The 17,522-nt window shown below is 32.8% G+C and overlaps 2 protein-coding genes across 2 annotated transcripts; both read left to right on the forward strand.

The window, feature by feature from the left end:
- Window positions 1–11,486: 11,486 nt before the first annotated feature.
- On the forward strand, window positions 11,487–13,116 carry LOC131623670 (uncharacterized). The gene is made up of 8 exons (XM_058894679.1): window positions 11,487–11,610; window positions 11,695–11,767; window positions 11,854–12,001; window positions 12,086–12,243; window positions 12,333–12,453; window positions 12,525–12,695; window positions 12,781–12,837; window positions 12,923–13,116. Exons 1-8 carry the CDS (start codon window positions 11,592–11,594, stop codon window positions 13,094–13,096), a joined length of 921 nt encoding a protein of 306 aa, XP_058750662.1. The 5' UTR covers window positions 11,487–11,591; the 3' UTR covers window positions 13,097–13,116.
- Window positions 13,117–14,152: 1,036 nt separating this feature from the next.
- On the forward strand, window positions 14,153–17,520 carry LOC131623759 (uncharacterized). Its single transcript, XM_058894782.1, has 5 exons — window positions 14,153–14,654; window positions 14,743–14,829; window positions 14,917–15,361; window positions 15,452–16,425; window positions 16,511–17,520. Exons 1-5 carry the CDS (start codon window positions 14,153–14,155, stop codon window positions 17,518–17,520), a joined length of 3,018 nt encoding a protein of 1,005 aa, XP_058750765.1.
- Window positions 17,521–17,522: the final 2 nt, after the last annotated feature.

Below are 17,522 nucleotides of genomic sequence, written 5' to 3' on the forward strand. Positions count from 1 at the left end.
GTTTTTGAAAACACCAAATAAAAGACTTGGAACTTTTTAGTGAGAAAACAAGTTTGTGTGGGTTAGATAATTGCTAGTGAGGGGTATTTATCCTTGAATGTTTATACAAGGAAAAAACATGCAAGACAAAATTTATTCTACGGTCAACAAGAATATAGAACTTTTAAAGAAAATACATTATTTAATAAGGTGAAGTTTGAGTAATCATATAACTTGAGGTTTTTTATTTATAAAAAAATGGCCTATATTTGTCTTAATCCATGAACTAAATAACTAATAAAATTGTAAATATTAGAGTTATATGAAATACATTGGATTCAAATTTAGGACAAATAAAAAATATCCCATCTAACAAAGATATTATCGACTGAATTATATTATATCCTAAATATGTATTTATTGAATGTTATATTATAAAAAATTATATCAAAGTTGATTTAATTATAGTTATTAATTATACTGATTTACTCACCGGTAGTTTTCAAAACATTTCATATATCATGGATAAAAAATAAAACTACAATCTTGGATTAAATAAAATTATATAAAAGAGAGTCTCGTTTTTTAATAAAATCTCTCATCTTATTTATTGATAAGATCAAGTCCATTAGATTAAATGAAGCAGTGAGCAATAACACAAATGAATTTATGACATGCAACTCCAATAAAATCATATTTATTGATGTTACTTTTGCATTTTTTTGGCTAATGAAGCAGTGAATAATTTTTTTTTGGAGTGTGAATCAGTTGTAGAAAACGAGTATCGTATGCTCCTGAATTAAATATGAATTAGCATGTTACAATTTTAGAAAACGAGTATAGTATATACTAGTTTCCTTTTACTATGAAACTAGCCGTTAAAACGTTTTGAATATGAATATTATATCGAATTGTTGTATTTTTTTTTTTGCTAAGATTTTAGTTGGACTTTCTATTTGAGAAAGTTGAATTGAATTGAAATTCAAATCAACTACTTAGCAAAAATTGGTAATTTTACTTAATTTAAAGTTTAAAATGGATAATTATTTTTCTACAAAATTAGACATTTTAGTTTTAAAATATTTCTAGAATTGACCAATTTTTCATTTGTCTGTCTTAATTTTTATAAAAAAATATTATATGAGAATTACTATATCAGTTAATTTTTGTTGAAAATTAAAACAATAATTATCACAAATGAAGATATAATAAGGATAACTTTGTAATAGACAGGTTAATACACGTGTTAAAAAAATAGTGTTAAGACATAAATCAAAATGAAGGTTACTTTAAATCAAAATGAATAGATGCTATATGAATTATCAAAAAGAGATTAAGAAAAAATTTCAACTAAAAATATTTTACTCGACATACCTTGATTCATTCAGCATTAATATTTTAATTACTTTTAGTATTTAATAAAAAATGTTTATTGAAACTAACAAGTAACAACACAAACATTAGGCGTGTGAAAAAAATAGTTATTAAGATATAAATCAAAATGAAGGTTACTTTTAATCCAAATGCATAGTTATTATATGAATTATGAAAAAGAGAATAAGAAAAATTTCAACTCAGAATATTTTACCCAACATAATTTTATTCATTCAACAATTAATATTTTAGTTAATTTTAATATGCAATAAAATATTTATTATTTAAATTTACATCAATATTATAATAATACTTTACGTAACTTCCCCTAAATCATTCAAAAAAAAATCATTTAATATTTCTTGAAAATAAAAACATAAGTTATTAAAATCTATTAATATAGAAACATGAATTAATTTGTTATCTATTTTTATTATTATATAAAGTAATTCTTATGAAATGAATAAAATTCCCACTGCCGACCTCTAAATCATTAAATAATTATCAATTTACTTAACGTATATTTAAAAATAAATAATAGTTATTAAGTTTAGACTAAAACTAAAAGGGTTGATTAATTAATTAATTATTGTATCATATAAAATAAGATTTTTGAAAATGAGTATGTAACATGTTGTATCCCTTAATCCACTAAACAACCAATTATTATTAATTTAAAATTATAATCATTATATTAACTATAATAAGTTAAATCAAAATATGAAATAACTAAACATGAAAAAAAGAATACAAAACAAAGATTAATATAGATATTGTAATAGAATTAGAGTTGATCGAAAAGTATGAGTTTAAAGTTTGTTGTGGTGGTTCAGAGTTTCTAAAGTTGTGGTGGAAAGGAGACTGACCTTCAAGCTTAGTACTTCAACGATCAACTTAGTATCAGAGTGAGAAGTTGTATTTGAATGATAAAACAATTTCAATATATGTGAAATGGTGTACTAACTCTTTAAATAGGAGAAATGGTTGACAGTTGAACGCGTGTGTAACAACGTGAGATACAATCATCCATTAGATTGATCTCGATGGTTGACATGGCATTTTCACGATGGATAGTTCCTGTAATACGGTGAACTGACTTTATTTGAAATGTGCGGATAGCAAGAGTCGCCACCGACTTTTATTTTATCCAAATTAATGAAAGGCTAAAAGAACAAAAAAAAACCTTTTAAAAGAAATTTTGAGTTCGGGGGGTAATTTATGCAAAGGGAAGGTGTAATGCACCCTTTGCATCCATGGTTTTCCATGGGCTCTTAATTGCTTTGCTCTTTAATTTTGGAACCAAAAGTTTAGAAATGTAGATGAAAAAGATAAGGACTTTAGAAATGTAGATGAAAAAGATAAGGACTTTAGCTCATAAATGAGCGTAGCCTTTTTGAAGTTTTTAACAAGAAGTGTAATAAAAATATTTTTAAACCAGAGCATGCAATTAAGGGCAAATTACCTGGTTAGATGAAAAATGTTCTTTTAGCCTTTCAGGGCTATCCATATCATAGGAAGGTAGGGAAGTCCTTTTATTTGGAGGTTGAAGGGTCATCGAAATATCGTTCTCCATAAGACTGTCCCTGCCATGGGAGGGCAGGTAGTCTAAGGGAAGGATTAGAATAGCCAATTACGTTTAGGCAACCGGAGGATACCTCAGCACTTCGTAGGCAACTTCGAGGGACGAGATCATATTAGCGAATCGATGGCAGCATCATTGGGACCTATGATCTTAAGAACGAACCGAGGGCAACATTGCTGAGGTATCCTCGTATCCGAGGGACTTGGCTATTCTGCACTGAAAAACACAAGGCAACAAGGCAACAGGCAACAAGAGGGGTTACCATAAAATGTGCGTGGGTGCAACAATCACGTGATCGGATTCAGTTATATTATCTTGTAATTAGGTGATTCTAGGTTCAATTCGAGGTTATCACTCCCTAGAATTACTAACCATGCAATTAATATAAACAGTGTTAAGTACCTTCAAGTCCAAGCAATACAACCCAGAAGCAATTACATGATAAATCATGGGGAAGGGGAAAAAGCAATGATAAAACCCCAATAAAGCAATAAGGTTCGACATAAGTAATAATAATAAAGAAATTAAAAGATGAGTTTCTAGGGTTACCGAACATTTGAGCTTTGACCGGTTGGTTAACCCTGAAAATTGGAAAAAGAAAAATAAACAACAAAGGGTGAGTGTAGGCGGAGTTCATTGGCATTTAATGATAAACCCTAATTTTAATAAAAAAAAGCAAAAACTAAATGAATAACTAAATAATAAATAAAATTAGGGACTTAGCTTTTGATCTGATATGGCGTGTAGTCGGACGAACCCTGATGGTAATCCTGAAAAATACACGAAGAAAAAATGCAAAAATTTAGTGTAGGAATGATCCTCGTAAACCCTGATTAGGGCACAAGTTAACCTGGTTAATAGAATAAGTAAAATCAGATTAATTAATTATTGGTTTTTTTAAACCTAATTAACTAAATCGGTGAAAACAAAGTTCCGATTAAATTTTATAACCCTAATATTTGTTTAATCAATTAATAGAATAATTATAATTAATTAAGTAATTTAAATAATTTTAATCAAAATGATTAATAATAATTAAAATAAATATATTTTAATTTAATATTTTTGTAAAACAAGGGAAATTTAAAATGATGATTTTGTTAAGAAAAATAATTAAAAGGATTTACAAAATCAAATATATAAACATATATATAACAAAAAATAAAAATAAAAACAGGTTGTATAATTAAAAATAAAAAAAATTGGAAAAAACTTAGCGTTTTGATCCTGTGTGGCAGACTGGTGGAGATCCTTGGTGCACCTGCAGCCTCATGTGCGTTGGATCAGGAAGGAGTAAGATCTGAAGGCTGCGACACTGAATGAGCACCGTACGCGCGTGAGTGAGGAACACGGAATCAAAGGCCCAACCAAAAACAAAAGTGCGCGCTCCTCATTCAAATGTGGCCAATCGTCTCTTGCCACAACTTCATTGTCCCCAACCGTCTGTCGTTTTAGCCCCTGGGTTTTAGCTACGAACATTCCTCCGTCGCCATAGACCTGCAAAATAACGAACACGTTCAAACACAACAAAAAATGCTTCGCGACCACTCCATTGTGGTCGTCTAAGCCTCGTGAATCCATTGGTACCTGAATTTAAGTTTGATTTCACCTAAACCAAAAAGCCCTAATGTAAAACCTAAAAATTCGTTCATCGTGAACCATAGCTATCGTGCCCAAAAATCAAATTAAAGCTCCAACAACGTTAATAGCATCATGACAAACATAAACATGCATTTAAATTTTGTTTAGAATGCATCAATGATTGAATTCGAGTCAAAGTTTAAACTAGCAAATAGTGACTTACAGTGACGTGTTCTTGATGCTTTAGAGCCTGGGAATGATTGGGATAGCTTTAGAGAACCTTCAGGGACGTGTTTGGATCAATAAAGTTTCGTATAATGGTCTTCAACTTTGAATTCGATCTTTGAGTTTTCTTGTATTTTTTGGACTCGAATTTAGGGTTCTTGAGGCAGAGTTTTTCGTAACCTTGTGATCTGGAAAGCTTCACTATATATATGGAATGGATTTAGGTCACCAAACTTGTAGAAAATCCAATTCAATCTTGCCTTTTGATGATGAAAAAATTGATTGAGAATTAGTTATGAAACTTTCTAATTTTAGTCTAATCTCAATCTTTTTCTCTCAATATTGCTTTGCACGAATTTGTATGGAAAATATGCTATTTATGAGATTGATATTGATTAGAAATCAAGGCTAATCAAATCTCCTTCTATTTTCCATCATTTATATGATTTAAATCATCTTTTAAATGAATAAAAATTCAAATAAAATCCAATATTCATTATAAATTCGTGGCTTTAAGATTTAATATCTTTGATGACTTGGGGAACAAGATTGGATCATAAAAGGTTGGGCCTCTTTGTAAGAAAATCCATTTTGAGGCCTTTTGCTTCACATTTTTCTTCTCAAATTTGTCCAACTTTTACAAGGCATATCTCCCTCAATTTTTAAGGTATGGAGGAGTTTTATGACTTTTTAGAAACCTTGAAGAGTCCTCTAACCAATGCTTTTTGTCCCATGTCAAAATAAATTTCTATGCTCCTTGTGTGCTCTTTTGAAAAAGATGACTTTTGGTTGACTTTTGAAAAGGACCTATAATGTTTTGATCCATATCTCTCAAAAGAAGCATTTTTTGACTTGGCTTGTGAGAGGCAAAATAGTAGGGAATTCAATTTCCTTCAAAATGAGCTTTGGATGGGAAATTTCTGATGTCCCGTGTAGGAGTTATGGCTGGTCAAAGTTTAGTTGACTTTCTCCTATGAAAACCCTAATTTAGAAACTTTTGAATTTGTTGATTTCTGATCTTCCCTTGATGAAACATGATCAATCCTTGATAAAATGGTGAATAATACTTCAAAATAAGGTTGTTGACAAAAAATCAGGAATTTTGACTGTACTTTGACCACAGTTGACTAGTCGACTGTTGACTAGTCGGCTGTTGACTTTCTGAGCAATTGAGTGATCAATCCTTTGAATTAGAGCTTGAAACTTGGCATGAGGATACATTGAATCATATGAGAGACCATGGAATCCACTTGAGGTGTCAGAAGTTCAAATTCCTTGACTAAATCAGAAACCCTAATTTTGGATCTTGTACTTAGGAGAAGAGTGAGCTTTGAGTAATTGGAGATTTTTTAGCATTTGAAAGTCAGGTGGAATGAAATATGATGGGCAAATTTTGGGGTATGACAGTTCCCTTAGTGTAAAGAAATTGTCAACTTGTTCTGCATTCAGTGTGTCACTACAACCATTAAGACTTTGTCTTCCAAGTCTTGCGGACGATCATGAGCAGTTTTTCCTAAGCCCTAATTTCTGCTTTGGAGATTGATGGTTCGTGACAGGTATCTTTACTTGACCACAAAATCTCTGGACGTGGAAGTTATAATTGGTATCTTTTTATTCTTGGGAATAGGGGCATTAAATTCTTCCCTTTAAATACATAACGTAATGGTGGAAATGACTAACTCGTCTTATTATGCTAGTTAGTAATGATGTCTCTCCTTATTTAGAGTATTTTATTGATTTTTGAACCTCTTTTGAGAAGATCTCAACTATTGGTGGTGCATAATGGGTCATACGGTCCTCAATGTTTTAATAGGGTACAAAAGGGTTTTTGAAGTATCGTGTTTACCCTTTTTGTTGCTAACGACCTACGAATAGAGTATTTTTCTTTGTTTACCATTCATTTTGGAATATTCTCTTATTTAGAGTTGGATCAAGTTCAAACGACTTTTCTCATTGCCACTTGTCTTTCATGTTTGATTGTTCCTTCCTCTGAGTCCTGAAATTTAACGGTCTTCTTTTTCTGTGGCTTACATCTTTTATAGGGCTTCGAAGATAGTGATGGTTCAAGACTCATTTCTTATTACATTGCACTTGAATTATATTTTTTCACTACATATTTTAATCATGGTGATGATGTACCTCAACCAAAAAGTTCAATTAGGATATTTCAGGTGACTGGGTGGATCCAGACATATTGGGGATTGTTTCCATATTTATTTGTGAAAACTTTCACAATTATTTTTCAGAGTTTAAAAATAATTTTAAAATGTTTTTAGAAATTAGAAACGGAAAAGTAAATAAGTAAGAAATAAAGAGTTAATGGTAAAATAAGTGACACTGGTAGTTATTGAGGTTCAGTCGGAATAAAGTGACCTAATATTCTTTTTAAGATTTGATCTTGAGAGTATCCAACAATTCTTAAGAATTTTAAGTAGGTTGAACTTTCAAACCCCCTTATGCAAAGAAAAATGAAGTTTCAGGAGATCTTCGAATAAAACAACAAGCACCGAAGAGAAGTGGCTAGTCATCCTTCCAAACACCATATTAAAACGATAATTCTTCTTTCTAAACATCAACTAGAAGAATTTAGTCCCCAAGCTATACTGCTACTCCCGCTGTACCACAATGAGTGACCCATTTGGAATAAAATGGTGTCCTAAAATGAATGACTCATTTCAATTTCCAATACACTTTCTTCAATTATACCCTTTAATAAATAAAAATTTCATCATTTCCAATACACAATAAGGGTACTATAGTAAAAACCTTATTCTCTCTCTTACTTTTATACACTTTTCTTAATATATGTGAAATGGTGGGCTGAGTCACTGATTATGGGACGGAGGGAGTATTTTCTATAGGCTAATCTCGAACCATGATGATTTTTTTACCGAGATGAACTCACGAATCGAACCGAGGTTTTGACTAGGATGACCATAAACCACTACAATTGTAAGTCAAGCTTATCTCGAACCGAAGAAATATTTTGACAACCGAGGGACTTACCAAGATAACCCTGAACAAAGTTGAGATTTTGAGCCAGTTTGATCTCAAACAAAACAAAGTTTTTGACTAGGCTTAACTTCAGAACCAAAATAACAACTTATAATGTAAATCCCCGAACCAAATATATCAAATGGTTTAGCTTTGAACGCAAATAAATATTCCCTTATGGATAATTATTAAACCTTTCATTCTTTCTTTGGGACTGGTACAATATTAGTGACATATTGCGGGTACTTTGCTACAGATTAGAATCCTACATAGACCTGCCTTTTGACTTCTTCTCGAATCTCGAGTGACATGTCTGACCTAGTTCTTCTCATATTTTAATTTACAGGAGGATATTTTGGTCGAAGTGGTAACTTGAGCTCAACTATGTCCATGTCTAAACCTGGCATATTTTGGTATGACCATGCAAACACGTCCACATATTCTTGCAAGAGTTTGACTAAACTTTCTCGTAAACTTCTTCCTCATATACTCTGATCTTAACTTTCTTTCTTTCGTGTTGTGTGCCCAAGTTTATTACTTCCATCGACTCTTGATGCGGCTAAATCTTTTTAGACTCACGCTCTAGCAGTCTTGTCAATTTGTTAGGAAGTTCATAATCTTCCTTGTAACACCCTTCTAAACCCCACAAATAGTGTACGAATACATTCATTAAAACAAGCCACACAAGGGTGTCAGGCTTCATAAAACAACACAATTATCTTGATTCGTAACACGGGTTACCATAGTGAATAGTTAAACTAGACATTTTATACCTAGGAGGCTACACGACATCCTATATGTTTGATTTTAACTTGGGATGTCACACGACATCCAACACATCTGATTTAGGTCAAGTACTATAAAAAACACCGCAGCAGATTCATCATAAAAATTTAGTTAATACTTCCATGACTAAGGTTGAGTCTTAAACTCTAACATATATAGAATCAATAAAAGATAAGTGTCGTCAACACTCGATTTAATATCTTAGATTATCACCATGAAATTAATAGCAAAAGAAATAAAAAAGACAAGCGTCAACCCCAACCAGTGTTACGTGAATCGGAGCAGAATCCCTACTTCTTAAAACGATAAACTGAAACAAGCTCCAATAGCTAGCTTCCACTTAATTGTTTGGAGTCTACTCCTGATTATATGCACATTACCCGCATGGATGCAACATTCAATCAGAAGGAGTGAGTAATAATAACCAATAAAAAACAACATAAGAGAAAAGTAAACTTCAACAAATATAGTCTACAAATCAACAACATCAATACAACATATACTCACACCTTCATTCATCATAAATAGTTCATACATAATCACATAGTAATCACCATTAATCACCACATCATATATCATATATCCAACATATGCAATGTCACATAGAATGTTAATGTAGCAACACTGACTCAAATGCATGTGGTACCAATAATGAACACCTGGTTCATTTCCCTCCATGATCCTGACCATTGGATCAAATCCCTTTGGAACCGGAGCACATCACAAATTGCTACCATCACCATAGTAACAATTCACTAAAATCCCCAAACAAGAAATTCTAGCTACTCGCACTCGATCTATCACCATAGAAACGGGTTCACAACATAAACAGAACCGAAGTTTTCACATCATGGATGCATTAACTCTGATCATGCAACAACAACACACATAAGTCCAACCTCGGCTAGTCAAACGTGTCCTCAACATCATATTCATCAGTAACATAACATGTTTATATTTGGGCATGAAAAAATCACTAATATATCATCACAATATCATCATAGCAACATCACTAACATCAACGCCCTAACAGGACCGATAAGCTTCATCATTATTAGAAGTCATCATAGCACAACATTATCACAACAGTACAACAACCCATTAGCAAAACATATAAAAAAATCAACTTAAATAAACATATTAGGCATATAAACAATACTCAAACAATTCACCTATCTATATCACGTTATATTTCAGTGCGTTAGCTTTCTAATGCTTCAAACGTCGCTCAAATTGGACTTACATGTCAAAAGTTGTGTTTGTGTTGCTCATTACATGTTCGCTATTAATCGCTACATTGAAATTTTGCTACTTCTCGCTACAGTGAAATCCTCCATAAGAAAAACAAGTACTTTCGCTACTAGTTTGCTTAGCAAACTCCTCAGGACAACAAACCAGAAAAATGCATATTTCCTAGTTGGAGGCCTTCCGGAACTCTGAATTTAATTCCGTAAAAAGTCCCAGTTTCAGAATTCAAAATTCTACAATTATATAAAATTTATAATATCTTAAAACACCTATTTATAGGTCCTAACATAATATATACATCATGCAATCATCAATTCATATATTCAACACATGATTCATGAACACACGATCCAACAATTAAGATACGGCAAAATTATTGTCATTACAACACCACACAACATCAATATCAATGGTTTTTCCTCAATTGCATAATCTACTTTTAATATAATAAAGTACAATACATATGAAATCCTTTCAATAACCCTCTAATCTTTCAATTTGAGGGTGATAATCGGGGACACAACGGTAATTGCATAAACCTTAATTAATTTAATTAGAAATATGTATCCCATAATCATTGCATTACTTTTCAATTGTCCAATTCCTTTTCCATAATTAATATTTCTGTCATGCTTTCGTAGATAGTTGTGCATAGCTGCATGGAATAGAGCAAAACCATTTGCACGCTTTTTCTCTTTGGTTGCTCAAGAAAATTTCACTTCTTCTATCATCCTTCTATATATATTATGGCTATTGATCTCAAGCCCCAAACCCTACATTTGGCTTATCTTCCTCTTCTGTTTCCGCCCATCAATATTAGGTTTTTCTTTTTCACGTATATTTTGCGATTCAGCTTCTTCCATGCCACAGTGTTAGTTGTTTTTCTAAACGACTATTGTTTTAATCTGTCTTTTTTTTCTTCCATTTCTGCAGAATATGAGTCGTAAATTTGACTGCATAAAAGACATCAGCGACAAGAAGGAAACATGGAGATTGGCTGTTCGAATTATTGATATATGGAGCGTTGTTAACAGTAAGGGTGCTGAACATCTGGAGATGGTTATCATGGATGCTGCGGTATAAGTATTTCATTTTCGTTTAATGTTCCATTTTTCATTATTAGCAATGCAATGACTGCGATTAACCATATTTTACAATACATATGTTGTTAGGGTGATCGAATTCAAGTTTTGATTCGGGCTGATCATACAGATAAGTGGAAACCAAGAATTCAAGAGAATATGACTTGCATAATCAACAACGGGACTGTATTTGATAACGATTTTCAGTGGAAGCTGTGTGACCATTCAAAGAAATTCGTGTTCCTTGGTGGTACGACCATGAAACACATGGATGTACAAAATATTCCTCCTCTGAAGTATTATTTCAAAGAGTTTTGCGATATCAATGCAGGCAAATGTCATCTTAACAGACTTGAAGGTAGAAAAAAACATTAAGCACCCTTTTCTTCTTATAAGGATCCATTTACTTATAACATTTGCCATATTTGATCTCTTTTGCAGATATTATAGGCGTTGTACATGAGATAAACAATATGCAATCAAACACTCCAGGAAAAAAGACATTTGTGGCCCTCAGTCTCAAAGATTTGAGGTACATTTGTTACCCTTAATCCTCTTTCAGTATTTATTGTTCGATTATTATGATTCAAAGTAGATTTTTCTTAACCCAATTTTTGGTTTAACATCTCAGCGGTGACATCATTAACTGCACCTTATGGGAGAGCTATGGTATTAAGTTTTTGGAATATTATAATGACCCAACTAACACGGGTGCTATTGTCATCATACTAACCCATGCAATGATCAAGGATTCTCAGGGTTTGCTTTTATTTTATTTTTTTCTGCTGTTGCCTTATCACATTTTTTCAACAATGTTGTAAACTTTTTTTTTTCTTCAATCAGTATCCAATGCATGGAGTGGTTCAAAGCTGCTAATCAACGAAGACATCCAGGAGATTTCTGAGTTTTTGTCAAAGTATTAACATTAGGCAGTCTTTTATTTCAATTGGTTTTTTCATTTTGATTCCAAATTATATCATGGATTTATTATAACATTCCCAGGTTGCCTGCAAATGAGCAATCCCAAAAGCCTTCGCAATCTGCCAAATCCATGTCTCTTTGGTCTGGTGGATCTCAGTTTACAACACTTGAAAAATTTGTTCATAAGGCAAAGTGCATTCCTTTGAGCCAATTCTGCAAAATCAAACAAGTATGAGTCATAAATTCGTAAATGGTTTTCAAGTTGTTAACAAGTATCTATATGTATTTGTAATGCTTTTATTTTTATTTTCAGGACATGTTATGTGTTACTGTTGGAACTACCACGAAATTTTATGTATCCAAGCATGGTTGGTTTTACTATGGATGCACAAAGTGCTCTGTGAAGGCTACTGATTTGAACAATCCATACCAGTGTGTGTGCGGCGAAAATGTTCACAAACCCATACCAAGGTTGTTTGTTGTAAATATTTCTATTTATGACCTTTTAATCCTTTTTGTATAAGATCACTCAATTATACATGTATGTAATTATGTAATAGGTACAAAGTTGATATATATGTTTATGACGGTGAATCAAAGTTCCGGTTTGTATTTTGGGATGCCGACTGTGAGCAGATTATAGGACAATCTGCTGATAGCATGCATAAATCAATGTTAGAGGTATGTTAATAATTTAGTTTCTTTGTAAAATAGTATAATATATGGTTTCTAACATTCTTTTTCAACTTTAGAATGGTGAAGATGATCCCATGGTTTATCCTGACGAGCTTGACATGTTGTTGGAGAAGAAAATGGCTTTGAGAGCTAAAGTACAGCCAACCTTTGGGCAAGCATCTGTTTGGAAGTTTTCTTATGATGAAGAATTTGTCAGTCAAATTGAAAAGGATTATATTGCTGATGAGGTTTTTCAGTTTATAGTAATCCGCTTGAATATCTTAAATTAACTGAAATCCAACTATATTAATAATATCCTATTGTCTAATACAGGCTCATAGTCTTCCTCCCATTCAAAATGCTGTTGCTGATCATGTTGATACTTCCATGGTATGTTATTTGTTAATTGCAATGTTTTCATGCAAAACATGTATTTTCTTACATATTTTAATAAATCTGTTTACTACATTCGAAGGAGTCCTTATCTGCATTTGGAGAAAATGATCCTGACAAGAGTTTGGCCAATACCCCATCAAAGAGTGTTTCTCATGGTGTTAATGCTGAAGAATCGGATTGTCAGCTTTTAGGACTTACACAATATTCAGGAACCAAGCCACCCAAAAAAGTGAAGATTGAACCAAATGCTTGAAGACTTCATCAACTTTTGTATTTTATGCATGCTATCACAAATCTGTTGGAACATATAATCCTATGGTTAATGTTTTTTGGTTGTTAAATTTATGGGATGTATTGTTTTATTTTCTTTGTGGTACTGCATTTTCTACCAACAAAGCTTTCGCTCTTGAACAACATGTAGTATTTGTATTCAACAGAATTTTATTTAATTTCAATTTGAGATTGCCATGGAATTATTTTGTTCAATTTTAATCAATGTCTTATTCTGAATTTAGTGTTATGACATAATTGTGGGTTGTATTGATTCAAAATTATATCTTATTTTCTTTATCACTATTATACAAGATAGATGTTAGATATTTTTACATTTATGCCCAATCCAATTCTACTTTTACTTAATCATATTAGTTTACATAATATGATTCTAATATATGCTGCAGGTGAGAATCTATATATTTTATTTACAAAATCATAATAACTAAATTTTACAAGTTTAATTTGAACCATGTTTTGATCTTGCATATTTAGGGTTCTTTTTAAATATTGTATGAATTACTAAATCATGATCCTATTAATATTTTCAAAAACAGCTGTGCACATCAACCAATATAACTTTTGCTATTCCATTATTTTTGAAACTGAACTTATAATAGTTTTTATTTATTCATGAAATATTTTCTAGAACTCCATTTTTTTACTCAAGCCACTTACTCACTCATTTCAGTTATGACATGCTTTGGAAACTACACAATTTAAGTTTGTTTCACACATAAACAATTATCATTGCTTTTCTATCATGCCTTGGATGTTTAATGACACTTAACGTGTAATGCCAAGAATGATAATCATTACAATTTCAAAACTAAATTGTGTATGAGAGAGATTAATTTATGACTATGCTAAGCGTGCAGATGAAAGTAAATGACCAAACAAAGTCATCATTACTAATATCAACTCCTACTGTAATTATTACATATCCACATAACTTAAACATACATATATTATGGCCTTATGTTCCCACCGTATATTTGTCCGAAAATCTGTATAATCAAACCAAAAAACCAGAAATATGGATGATCTGAATCAAAAGGCTCTTGAAGATAAATGGTTTAGCAGTGTGTTAAGCAAAAAAAGATCAGCAGAAGCAAGACTTCATCGTAAACGTCAACTTCAATCCAAGAGAGCAAAGAAATTGAATGGTCTGCAGAAGGAGAATGTAGGCAAGACTACCCCAATTAGTAGTCATGATAATGCTCATGCAAGAATTCCATTTTCTACCATCTCTCAGAATATTCCAAGTTCCAGCAATTCGGTTATAACAAATTTGCAGAAAACTCATGCTTCCTCAGTGATCAGTAATCTTGCAAATTCGTTGAATAAAAAACGTCCAAGAGTTGTTACATGCAGAAACATCAATATGAGAGGGACGAATTTAAAGAATAGATTTGATAACGTTGTTGGTGAATGTGGTTCTACATCTTCAAAAAACTCTCCATTACATACTACTGAAATCAATGAACTTTTTGAAGATGACAACGAAGAGGATAATATGCATGATGATTCGTCAGAGAGTATGGTTTATTTATGGTAATGTACATTCTCAATTAATTTAAACACTTAACAAATTTCTAATTAATTTGCATGTATCAATTTCCATAGGTTGGAGTTCAGATGACAGCATGGTTATGGACGAAGATGAAGAAGATATGGACAATCAAGCTGTAATGGTCAATGCACTACCATCAGGTTTTGTAACAATAATGTAATAATTGTCAGTAAATTTATATTGTTAAACATCCTCTCATCTGTTAACTTAGCTGTGCATTCATTTAGGAGATTTTTACGACATAGGTGATCCAGTGTTTGAATGTCCAAAATGTGGTGCAAACATGTGGTATTTAGAAAGGAAGACCAAGTGTCGGCAAACATTAAGTCCTAAGTTCACAATGTGTTGCGGTGATGGTAAAGTTCAAATTCCTTTATTGAGAGAACCTCCACCGGTGTTACAGAAACTGCTGTTTGACCAAACAAACCCTGAATCAAAACTATTTCAACAACAAATACGTCTTTTCAACATGATGTTTGCATTTACGTCTCCGGGTGCTAAAATGGACAACCGTTTTAATAATGGTAGAGGTCCTCCGAATTACCGAATTCAAGGACAATCATGTCATCGTATAGGTAGCATGTTACCATTGCCAGGACAAAATCCCCGATTTGCACAACTCTATATATATGATACTGAACATGAAATACAACATAGAGTAAACGGATTCAAGTATGTTTATTTATTACTTCGTGTATAATAATATGCTCTTTTTTATGCGATATGGACCATATACCATTTTTGAGTTTTCATTCTTTGCAGGACAAAAGACGGAATAGATCTTGACATAGTGAAAAAACTCTCTTCTATGTTATATCAACACAATGTTCATGCCCAGAGTTTTAAGATGGCAAGGGATATACTTTCCGAAGGCAATGTTTCTGACCTAAAGCTCCGTCTTATTTCCGAGCGACGCACCGATGGGAGAATTTATAATCAACCAACTGTTTCTGAAGTTGCTGCTCTAATTGTTGGTGATGTTGACACTGCTGAGAAAAGGGACATAATAATGCACAAACAGAGTGGACAACTTCAAAGAATAGATGAATATCATACATCATATTTGGGATTTCAATATCCATTGCTTTTCCCTTATGGCGAAGATGGTTACAGGCCGAACATTAGACACCGTAATCAAGATTCCAACAATAGACGTAACTCAGAATCAATAACTGGAGTAGCCGACAATGAGGATGTTCCGTGGGAGCAAGCAACTAAAAGAAATAGGCTCACAATTAGAGAGTGGTTTGCATTTCGTATTCAAGCCAGAAAGAATGAGGCCCAAACAGTTATCAGATCAAGAAGGTTATTTCAACAGTTTTTGGTTGATGGTTATACAATGATGGAATCTGAGAGACTTCGATGGTTAAGAAAAAATCAATCTAAACTTAGAGTTGGAAAGTATAACTATCTAGCAGATATCAGAACCAATGGACATACCGATGGTGCAAACACAGGGAAAAGAGTTGTCCTTCCATCGTCCTATGTTGGTAGTCGCAGATACATGGATCAACTTTACTTTGATGGAATGGCAATATGTAGTTATGTTGGATTTCCCGATCTATTCATAACGTTTACGTGTAATCCAAACTGGCCGGAATTGAAACGTGTACTTGCTTCTAATAATTTGACACCAGCAGATCGGCCGGACCTCATAACGAGAATATTTAAGATGAAATTCGATGAGTTACTGTCAGATTTGACTAAAAAAAGTTGTATGGGGAAAGTTCTTGCGTGTAAGTATTGATTCATTTCAAAACTGATCATACATTAATTTGATTCTTAACCATCATTATTCATACTTTTTTTTTTCTGTTGTAGATATGTACACAATTGAGTTTCAGAAGAGAGGCCTTCCCCACGCTCATATTTTGATATTTCTACATCCATCCAGCAAATATCCAACACCTGCTGGTATTGACCGTATTATATCTGCCGAAATTCCGAACAAGGACACCGACGGAGACTTATATAATTTGGTAAAAAGTCACATGATACACGGACCTTGCGGAAACGCAAACCGGTCTTCGCAATGTATGAAGGATGGTAAATGTTCCAAATACTTTCCTAAAGACTTTCGGGCTGAGACAGTTGTCGATCAAGATGGTTATCCGGTTTACAGAAGAAGGGACAACGGTCACACTGTCATTAGGAATGGTATAGAGGTTGACAATAGATTTGTTGTTCCTTACAATGCAAAATTGTTGTTGAAGTTCAGAACTCATATTAATATGGAATGGTGCAATCAAAGCACATCCATAAAATATTTGTTTAAATACATCAACAAAGGCTATGATCGAATAACAGCTGCAATTGTTATGAATGAAAATGGATGTCCTATTGAGCGTCAAGATATTGATGAAATCAAGCAGTATATTGACTGTAGGTATGTTTCTCCAAGCGAAGCATCCTGGAGGATTTATGGTTTCCCCATTCATGGAAGGAAACCAGTTGTGGAAAGATTACACTTCCATTGCGAAGGTCAACATTCAGTCTACTATACTGACATCAGCAATGTTTCCAATGTCCTTGAGAAACCAAGTGTAACTGAATCGATGTTTACGGCATGGTTTGAAGCTAATCAGAAATACACCGAAGCTCAACAGTTAACTTATAGCAATTTTGTTTCAAAGTTTGTATATGTCAAAAAGAAAAGAGAGTGGAAACCCAGGCAGAAGGGTTACACAATTGGCAGGTTAATTTGGGTTCCTCCAACTACAGGAGAATTGTACTTTCTCAGAATGATGCTTACACATGTGAAGGGCCCTCAAAATTATTCAGAACTGAAAATAGTTAACAACGTCAAGTACGATACTTTCCGTGATGCATGATT

This window comes from Vicia villosa, unplaced genomic scaffold (genome assembly GCF_029867415.1).
Source record: "Vicia villosa cultivar HV-30 ecotype Madison, WI unplaced genomic scaffold, Vvil1.0 ctg.000077F_1_1, whole genome shotgun sequence".
Lineage (NCBI taxonomy): Eukaryota > Viridiplantae > Streptophyta > Magnoliopsida > Fabales > Fabaceae > Vicia > Vicia villosa.

Excerpts from the sequence above, each read along its gene's own strand:
- LOC131623670 (XM_058894679.1), top strand. Across the intron at positions 11,768-11,853 it reads ATTTCTGAGTTTTTGTCAAA|GTTGCCTGCAAATGAGCAAT; the intron begins GTATTAACATTA and ends TAACATTCCCAG. Across the intron at positions 12,244-12,332 it reads GTTCACAAACCCATACCAAG|GTACAAAGTTGATATATATG; the intron begins GTTGTTTGTTGT and ends ATTATGTAATAG.
- LOC131623759 (XM_058894782.1), top strand. The coding sequence starts at position 14,153 with ATGGATGATCTGAATCAAAAGGCTCTTGAAGATAAATGGTTTAGCAGT. Across the intron at positions 14,655-14,742 it reads GCATGATGATTCGTCAGAGA|GTTGGAGTTCAGATGACAGC; the intron begins GTATGGTTTATT and ends CAATTTCCATAG. Across the intron at positions 14,830-14,916 it reads GGTCAATGCACTACCATCAG|GAGATTTTTACGACATAGGT; the intron begins GTTTTGTAACAA and ends GCATTCATTTAG.